The sequence below is a fragment of the Orycteropus afer genome, unplaced genomic scaffold (genome assembly GCF_000298275.1).
Source record: "Orycteropus afer afer isolate SDZICR_OR568_19922 unplaced genomic scaffold, OryAfe1.0 scaffold00013, whole genome shotgun sequence".
In the NCBI taxonomy this organism is placed as follows: domain Eukaryota; kingdom Metazoa; phylum Chordata; class Mammalia; order Tubulidentata; family Orycteropodidae; genus Orycteropus; species Orycteropus afer.
The window spans coordinates 5272618-5282080 of NW_006921600.1; the positions used below are offsets into that span (position 1 = coordinate 5272618).

Genomic DNA, 9463 nt, shown 5'->3' on the forward strand with positions numbered 1-9463 from the left:
CGTAGTGATACTGCCTCGGAAACCCAAGGAGGGGTCGCTATGAGTCGGGGCCGACTCGACGGCACATAACAACAACAACAACAACAACAACATTGTTATTAAAGGACAAATATTTCTTGGACATTCTGTGTAGCATACTCTTTCCCTGTCTCTCTTTTTCTAAAGGGATTCTCAACCCCCAAATGCCTGTGGAGTACAATGTGTTACTCAATGCTGGAAGTGAAGCATTTCTGATCTCCCCTGTTGGTCACCATTGTTCTATCCTGTTGGAAAATTTAGCCCCATTCACACAGTATGAGATAAGGATCCAAGCATGTCAAACTGGTGAGTGTCTTTCATACACTGACTCGGGCTGAAAAAAAAAATGTTTCATAAAAAAAAAAATTCCATCGAAGAGGAATAGATTCTCAATTCAAATAAAAAGACTAACATTCCAATTCTTATTTGTGGTGGACTGTTTACCCAGAAAAATCAGAGCCTGGCATTGAGTGAAGCATTATGCATTTCTACGCATTAAATCATGAATATTTAAATATATGAAAATGTTGGTTTTGCAAAGTCTTGTTTTATAAGGCACTTTAAAAGAAAAACACCTAGCTCACATAAAGGAGTCATGGGTAATGTAAAACAAAATGAGCATTACAAAAATTCCACAGAAAATGGATTCACCTGAGTTTCATTTAAATTGTATTCAAAAGGGTGAAGGAAGTAGTTATTTAGAAATTGAACTATACCCAAATAAATCTTACATATTTTACAGTGCTTGCTGGGACCCTATCTCAGATACATAAACTCATTTTTTTAGTTTCATGGATCAGGCTAGTGGTCACTGAAATCATCATCATCTGTGTTTGATGTCTTATGGACATCATAATGAAATCGTAGATTTGGGAATGCAGAGCAGAAAAATAAAAAAAACTGAACATTAATTTTCTTACCTATCACTATTATGGGAGCCCTGGTGGCATAGTGCCTAAGGCATTTGACTGCTAACCAGAAGGAGGTTCTAAACTCACCAGCCACTCCATGGAAGGAAGATGGAGCAGTCTCCTTTGATGAAGATTCACCATCTTGGAAACACAACAAGGGGTCACTATGAGTCAGAATTGACTTGATGGCAGTGAGTTTGATTTTTGGTTTTAGGAACTTCTGTTTCCAAATGATTGTTATTTCCCATAGAGTTGGTTAGGAATTCGGAGGTTTCCAGTTTTCCTATACTTCATCTCAGCAATTAGGAGGAGCTGGGAGAACATCTGAGTCAGTTTTTCCATTTCTCTCTTTAAATGAGACCACTGACATTTTATCATATGGAAATAGCTGTAAATCACTGTTTCCTTAATTTAAATATAAAGGCAGTCTCTGCATCACTATGTCCTTGCATCTGTGCTACAGATTATTTGTTTTGATTCTCACATGTTTAGAGAATTATCATTATTTTACAAATATTGGCCAAAGTAAAATGTCAGAAGTTGTTATGGATTGAGCTGTGCGCCCCAAAAAATGGGTGTCAACGTGGTTGGGCCAAGATTCTCAATAGTATTTAATTATCCTCTATTTTGTGGCCTGAAGTAATTATCCTCACCTCTATGATGTTAATGAGGCAAGAATAGAGGAAGATATGTTAATAAGCAGCATACAATCTACAAGATTAGGCTGTATTTTGAGTCAATTTCTTTAGAGATATAAAAGGGATTAAATAAATGAGTAGAGATCAGAGGGATCTCCTACTGCTAAGAAAGAAGAGCCAGAGGTGGAATGTATCCTTTGGGCCCAGGTACCCTGCACTCAGAAAGTCCTAGACCCAGGAGAAGATGGATGATGGGCACCTTCCTGTAGAGCCAATGAAGGAGGAAAGCCTTCCCCCTTGAGCTGGTGCCCTGAGTATAGACTTCTGGCCTCCTCACCTGTGAGGGTGTGGATTTCTGTTTGTTGAAGCCACCCCCTTGTGCTTTTCCATTGTAGCAGCACTAGATAACTAGATAAGACAGGAGTGTACAAGATGTGTGGGTCATGCCGACTTGTGAAATTCAAGCACATTATCACTTTCTGTCTAGGATTACTACAATAAACAAGAGAAATCTCAGTTCAGAAAAGCATATACTTTATTTCATTGTCTGTGTTAATATATGGTTAATTTATGGATTTTCCAAAGGTGATTCCTTTTGTAAATATGTATCCTATGGAAATGTATAGTGCTAGTCTAGAGTATATATACAAATGTATATACAAAACTCAGATAAATTAGTTTTTGTTATATCTTTGCCTTTCTATATGCATATGCAACACTTCACTGTTTGGTAAATTATTAAAAGTCTCCTTTTTTTTTAAGGCGGTTGTGGAGTTAGCAGTAGAATGTTTGTTAAGACATCTGAAGCAGCCCCAATGGATCTTAATGTGCCTGTTCTTAAGGCATTGGGGTCATCTTGTATAGAAGTTACATGGATACCACCTAAAGAACCAAATGGAGTCATCATCAACTACTTTATTCACAGGTAAGATTGATTCTTACTATTGTTTTTAATTATCTAAGAATGTGTGATATTCCAAGAGTATAGAATTAAATATATTTTCCATTTCCATAAAGAAATGTATGGGAAGTCATGTTTTATGGAGCATTTACTAGGGACTAAACCTGGTTGCTGAGAACTTTTGCATATTTTCCAAGGGAAAAAGCCATAACTACCATGTAACATTTTTGTTTGAGATCTGTTTGAAAGACTAGACATCATAGTTCAGCTAACAGAAGCCTTCCTTGCATTTAATGATGCAGAGGCTGAATGGCTAAGAGTCTGGGATGAGAATTCTAATTTTTCCTATCACTTATTACATGGAGATTGGAATAGCTTCTTCTCTCCCTCAAAAGATGTTATGTTTTGTGTGCAAAAGAATGCTTCTATGCTTGTTCTCCTTCTGATTTAATGAGTCTCCACTCAGTTGGCTAGATGGTGTTAATGCAGCATGTTTTCACTATCATATGCTGAATGTATTAAGTTCAATCCCCCTAAAATGAAGAAAAGAAAGAAAGAGAGAAGGAATGAAGGAGGGAGGAAAGGAGAGAGAGAGGAGAGAGAGGCAAGAGAAGGGACCAAGGAGAGGAAAATAAAACACCCCAGTCAAGGAAGGAATGTCAACTGAGAGCTTGCTTTCAAAGACAGAAAACACAGACACCAGACACTGGCAGACATACAAGATTTGCAGATTGAAGACTCCATTCCAAAAGCAATGTATTTACATTAGGTACACAAAGCACAACACTTTTTTTTTTTTTTTTTTTCAGATCCTCATTCCTCACTTCAACACCCTTTGTTAGTCCCTCTTGAGTAGCCTCATACTTCCCCTTATTGGCCCCTACTTCCTGTATGCCTACTGAAACTTAGTTTAGGCTCCTCTTAACTTTAGATGCTGAAACCCTTTGATTCAGATCAGTCTTCAATGATGAGCTAAGGATTTGTAGGCAAATTATGAAAGGAGAAAGTATTATTACATTTCTGGTTATGTAAATGACATTACCGAAAATGAGCAAGCCAAATTTCTTCTCAGCAAACATTAATTTGAAGAAAAATATTTCTGATTCAAATACACATGAACATGTAAAAATGGCTAATGTGAATTTACATTTTACGCTAAGCACATTAGTGCGGGCTCTAAAATGCCCGTTCTCTTGAAATAGTTTTCTTTCATCTACTTAATGCTAATTGTATGAGAAAAGCACATCAAATTCCTATTCTGAATAAAGGGAAATAAAGTATCTGTTATAGACCAGGACGTGGCTTCACTCTGTTGGTTTTGTAAATAAAGCTCATGATTACAGTGACTATTCCATGGCAGCTATAGAGAGGGAAAACAGGAAATATAATGCAGAAAGCCCGCTTCAATGAAAAATACTGTAAATTGAATTTGACAGCATTTGATGGCATTTGATTATTCTAGTCACAGCCAAACAATGATATAAAGAGTAATATGAAACAGAATGTGTTACTGCCTAGCAGACTCAAAAGCAATAAACCTTCCTCCAATGTGACACAATCACTTCACAATCATAATTGTAGCCTGTTTGATACCTCTGAGTACAGCAGAAGGGCACTGACTGACATAGATACATTTTGTTTTTTATTTAAAGTGAAATGAAAATGGCGCACTGGGGCTCCAGATACAATCATTATATTCACCTACATAGGCATGAATCACTTGGCAGTTATTTCAGCTGAAGTTTAAATGTGCTTAGACAACAACAATATCAAATTTTTCTTAGATAGCTGCAAAAAAAAAAAAATCAGAAATTTGTAAGGACAGAAATAGAATGTAGACACGCAGTTCTTTTTCATTCTGGGACTGCATAGAGCCCCTTATATAGTTATGGCCACAAGCCTGCAGTATTTCTGAGGAGGTTATGGCATGTAATTTCTGCTTCATCATTTGCCTCCTCTTTCTTCTATCACCACCAAAGAAAATACATTCAGCTCAAAGAAAAGATGGTTTGGTGAATTGGACTATGCAGATCTTTTCATTAAATTGCAGGAAGGCTACTTGTGAATCTCATTTTGAAAATGCTTGTCATCCTGCTACCACCAGCTCTCCAAATCATTTCCCCTCGGTAATTCTCTTTTATTGTTTAAATATTGATTCTGGATATCATCCTATTAAAAAAATGTCTGCTCTAATAAAGAGATAAGATGTTTATGACTTAAAAAAAAAAAAAAAACTAGCAAGACAAGACTACAAGACTATAAATATGATTGCTTCTGTTTAGTTTACCTGCTAATTTGATGTTTTATTTAGGCTACTTTGTTGACTACATGTAAGTCACTAAAGAGTAGATTTCCTACAAAGTTTTTTGAAGAAAAATAGAGACAATGTTTTTATATTAGCAGTTTTGCAACCATGTATTGACATGGTATACACAAAGAAGGCCATATTGGGCTTTTGCTTTATCCTATTAATAGTTTGTCTTGCATAATAAAATTTTTAAGCATTTTTTTCTATATTTATAACTCATAAATGGCAGAATGTCATCATTTCTATCTACAAAATCCATCAGACACTTCTTCTTAGGACTTTACAAAACACTTAGGAAAATGGTCTCTTCCCACTAGGAGCTTCTATTTTAAGAGAAACAAAATTGCAGAAGATTTATTATAGTCATAAGCTATTTCTTTAAATAAATACAATGATTTGATCAACTTGCAATAAAATACAAAAATGTGCACAAAACACCCTCTAAAGACTTTAGAAATAGAAAAAAAAAAAAAAAAGATGAGCATTCCTTCTGAGAATTAGGTAAAGTTTTGAAGGATAGAATCTGAGCTAGTTTTGAAGGATGAATGAAATAGATGATTATTTCAGGCAGGGAACTACAAAGAATAATAATCTAGAAAGGATAATTAAACTGATTTGAGTAAATGGAGAAAAGGGGGTCATTGAATCAAGGTCAAACAAATTCTGGTGGAATTCGATTTGGGTTATGTGGAAAGGCAGACACAGATATGGATGATGTAGTTGTTAGATGCCATTGACTTGTTTTTGATTCATGGTGACCCCATGTGACAAAAGTAGAACTACCCCATAGGGTTTTCTCAGCTGTAATCTTAACAGGAGCAAATGGCCAGGTCTTTCTCCTACACAGTCTCTATATGCTCAAACCACCAAACTTTCAGTTAACAGCCAAGCGCTTAACCTAGTTGTGCCACTAGGTTCCTTGATATAAATATAGACACATCCATGGGAGCTCTGGTGGTGTACTGCCTAAGGCATTTGACTGCTAACCAGAAGGCTGACGGTTCAAATCCACCAGCCACTCCTCAGAAGGAAGACTGGGCAATCTATTTCCATAGATATCACCTCAGAAACCCAAGGAGGGGTCGCTCTGTGTCACAATTGACTCAATGACAGTGAGTTTGGTTTGGTTCTTTTATGTATATACATATCTACTGACAGTGCTGGGAGCTCTGGTAGCATAGTGGCTAAAGCACTTGACTGCTAACCAGAAGGCTGGCGGTTCAAACCCACCAGCCACTCCTCGGAAGGAAGGTTGGGCAATCCTACTTCCATAGTGATACTGCCTCGGAAACCCAAGGAGGGGTCGCTATGAGTCGGGGCCGACTCGACGGCACATAACAACAACAACAACAACATATATATTATATATATAATATGGTGTAACAAAGACAATAAATTCAGTGAGTCTGAATGTAAACCTATCATCATACTTTACCTCTTTAAGATCTTCCTATTTCCATTTTTTTTTTAAATCACCATCCAATAAGGAAAGATAAACCATACTAGTTATTTTAACAGAGAAAATTTAATATTAAAAAAATCTGAATTGGTTACAAATCTGTTAACTGAGAGGATAAAAAGAAATGACATCTGTAAAAGCAGGTACCACCCTTCGGGCTGAAAGAAAAAATGGAAGCATTTGGAATGATTAGAACTTAGAAACTTAGCAGAGAACATACCTAGGACTGGCATACAGATATCTGAAGGGAGCAACCACCACCTAGTACATTGTCTTGGAGATGAGGGTGAGATAAAGTTGGCTGTCTAAGTGTTGGGAAAATGGCAAGAAAAGAGCTGCTACTTCCAAGATGAAGAATCCTTGCTGCCTGGGAAGAAGTTCACATAAACAGCAAGCAAACAGGAAACAAATGGGAAGGAGCAAGTTTCCTTCTTTCCTCCTCCATCTTCCTAGTTTCCTGCTCACAACCCCTATTGGCCAAGCCTAACAGAGAGTCAGCTGGTAAAGCAGAAATGTGGTTGGTTTGCGGAGTCCCAGCTCTGTAACAAAGTGGAGTATAGAAGGGTAGTTTCAGAGCTGAGGAACAATAACTTAATAGCAATTGAATTTTTCTAGTTAAGCAGGTTGTGTGAGGCTGGGTTCTCTAGAGAAGCAAAACCAGTAAAGCTTATACAGAGAGAGAGAAAGAGAAATTTATCTTAGCAAAATGGTTCACATACTTATAGAAGCTGGCAAGTCAAGTTCTTGTATCAAACATCAAGCTGGAGGTTTTTTCCGACTCTCACAGAGGCAGGGGCTGATAAGCTCAAGGTTGGCAGGCAGTATATTGGCTGTTGACTCCAAGGAATGATGAATCCAAGATCTCCAGGCCGAATGTGGATTGTTTGCTCATGGACAGTTGTAGGCAGCACAACAGGATCCCAATCCACAGAAGAGTGTCTCCTTTCCCAGGATGTCCATAAATATAGTGGAAGCAAGCCACACCACTAGGGAAACTCCTTTCAATTGATTGGCTGCTCAAAATATATACATCTGATCCCATCATGGGAATAACCCACATCATAATTGCTTAAACCACACAGAATTGTGGTCCAGCCAAGTTGACACACAAACATAACCATCACACAGGATTGGGTTATCTTGGACTCTTCTTGAAAATTAGTCACCCAGCCATTGTTTCAAGAAAATACTTATTATATAATACAGTATACTGTGCTTTATTAGATGCTAAGAATATATAGATGAGTAAGACAGAGTCTATGTCTTCAAGGAGCTGGTAGTATTATTGCATGAGAGACAGTAAAATGGAAAATACATTACAATATAATGTGATGAGTGCATCCATAAAGAAAAGAACACATAGGTAGAGATTTCCTATTTGAGAAAGAAGCAAGAGAAAGATATTTTAGAGAAATTAACTTAAGAATAGAGTTTTAGAAGATGAATTGGAGTTAGAGAGGATGGGAAAAGGAAAGAGGATGGGAAGAGACACTGAAGAAGAGACCGATGTCAAAGCCATGGAAGCATGCAACAGGTCATGTTGTCAGAAGAGACCATTCCCTGGAGAAGGATGTCATGCTTGGTAAAGTGGAAGGTCAATGAAAAAGGGGAAGGCCCTCAATGAGTTGGATTGACACAGTGGCTGCAACGATGGGCTCAGGTATAGCAAGTATTGTGGGGCTGGCACAGGACCGGGCCGTGTTTTGTTCTGTTATACATAGGGTCATTCTGAGTCAGAGCCAACTCGATGGCACCTAACAACACTAGAAATATTAATGGAGTATTAGGGAACTATAGGCAAGCATGGGTTCACCATGAGTCAGCATCTGGAATAGGCAGGCATTTTGTTATAACTGGAATATAAAATGGGAAGAAAAGCTACTGAAAGTATATCTGGAGTGGTAAACATAAGCCAGTTGCATGGACAGATCACTAAAGAATTTTACACAAGATTAAATCTGGAAAATTTTGGAAGATCTTTGAGGTCTCCTAGTCCAACACCAGAATATCCAGTCACTCCTCAAGCTTGGTGATCCCACCCTCACAAAGCATTTTGCAAATCACCTGTTGTCTCAGTTTCTTAATGTTGCTATAACAGAAATACTGTGAGTGAGTGGCTTTAACAAACAGGTATTTATCTTCTCACAGTTTAGAAAGCTGGAAGACTGAATTCAGGGTACAAGCTCCAAAGGAAAGCTTTGTCTTTGTCCCCTGTGGGCAAAAAATCATTGTCACAGCTCCTCTAGCTGTCAATCCTTGGAGTCCCTGGGCTTGTAGACTGGTCTGCTTCCTTTGTCTTTAAATATTAGTCTTCCCCTTGTGTCTGCTTTCTTCTGTGATTAATCTGCTTTTTTATATCTCAAAAGTAATTGGCATAAAACACACCTACATTAATATGGCCTCATTAAGGTAACAAAGAAAACACTTCCCAAATGAGATTACATCCACAGATATAAAAACCAAACCAAACCCACTGTCCTCAAGTGGATTCTGACTCATAGTGTCCATATAGGAAAGAGTAGAAATGTCATATAGAGTTTCCAAGGCTGTAAATCTTTACAGATGCAGACTGGCACATCGTTCTCTCATGGAGTGGCTGGTTGGTTAGAACCGCACACCTTTTGATTAGCAAACTGAGCACTCTAAGCATGGGCTGCCAGTGCTCTTTAGCTACAGGTATTTATAACACATACTTTCAAACAACAACAAAAAATAATTCACTGCCATTGAGTCGAATAGCGACCCTTCCTTGGGTTTCTGAGGTGGTATCACTATGGAAGTAGATTGCCCAACCTTCCTTCCAATGAGTGGCTGGTAGGTTTGAACCACCAGATTTCTGGTTAGCAGTCAAATGCCATAGGCACTATGCTACCAGAGCTCCTAACACATACTTTAGGGGCACACAATTCAATAACACCTGTGTTTCCATTTCCTCTTCCATTAACCTAGCTCACTATCCACATTTATTCTTATGGACTGTTGTGATGACCTCTTCATTGCATGAATGTGGTCACTCCCTGTTCAATGCAGCCTTTACAAGACTATCAGATTTGTCTTCCTAAGCATGGCTTTGGACATCACCTCTACAACTTCATTTGCAATAGGCATTGTATTTTATCCTGTGCTTTTCATGTGCAGTGTTTGCTTTAATTCTTATAAAAATTATTGCAAATTTATTATACTCTATGAGGCTCTCGTGGCAATCTACTTCCGTAGAGATACCATCTC

At 37.9% G+C, this 9463-nt stretch overlaps 1 protein-coding gene across 1 annotated transcript in view; it reads left to right on the plus strand.

Annotated features, from left to right (window-relative positions):
* Positions 1-9463, plus strand: part of USH2A (usherin) — a 1482371-nt gene that overhangs the window by 1312277 nt on the left and 160631 nt on the right. The window contains exons 58-59 of the mRNA XM_007952540.1: positions 166-324; positions 2330-2492. Coding sequence (XP_007950731.1) covers positions 166-324; positions 2330-2492 — 322 coding nt within the window. The remainder of the gene's footprint in view (positions 1-165; positions 325-2329; positions 2493-9463) is intronic.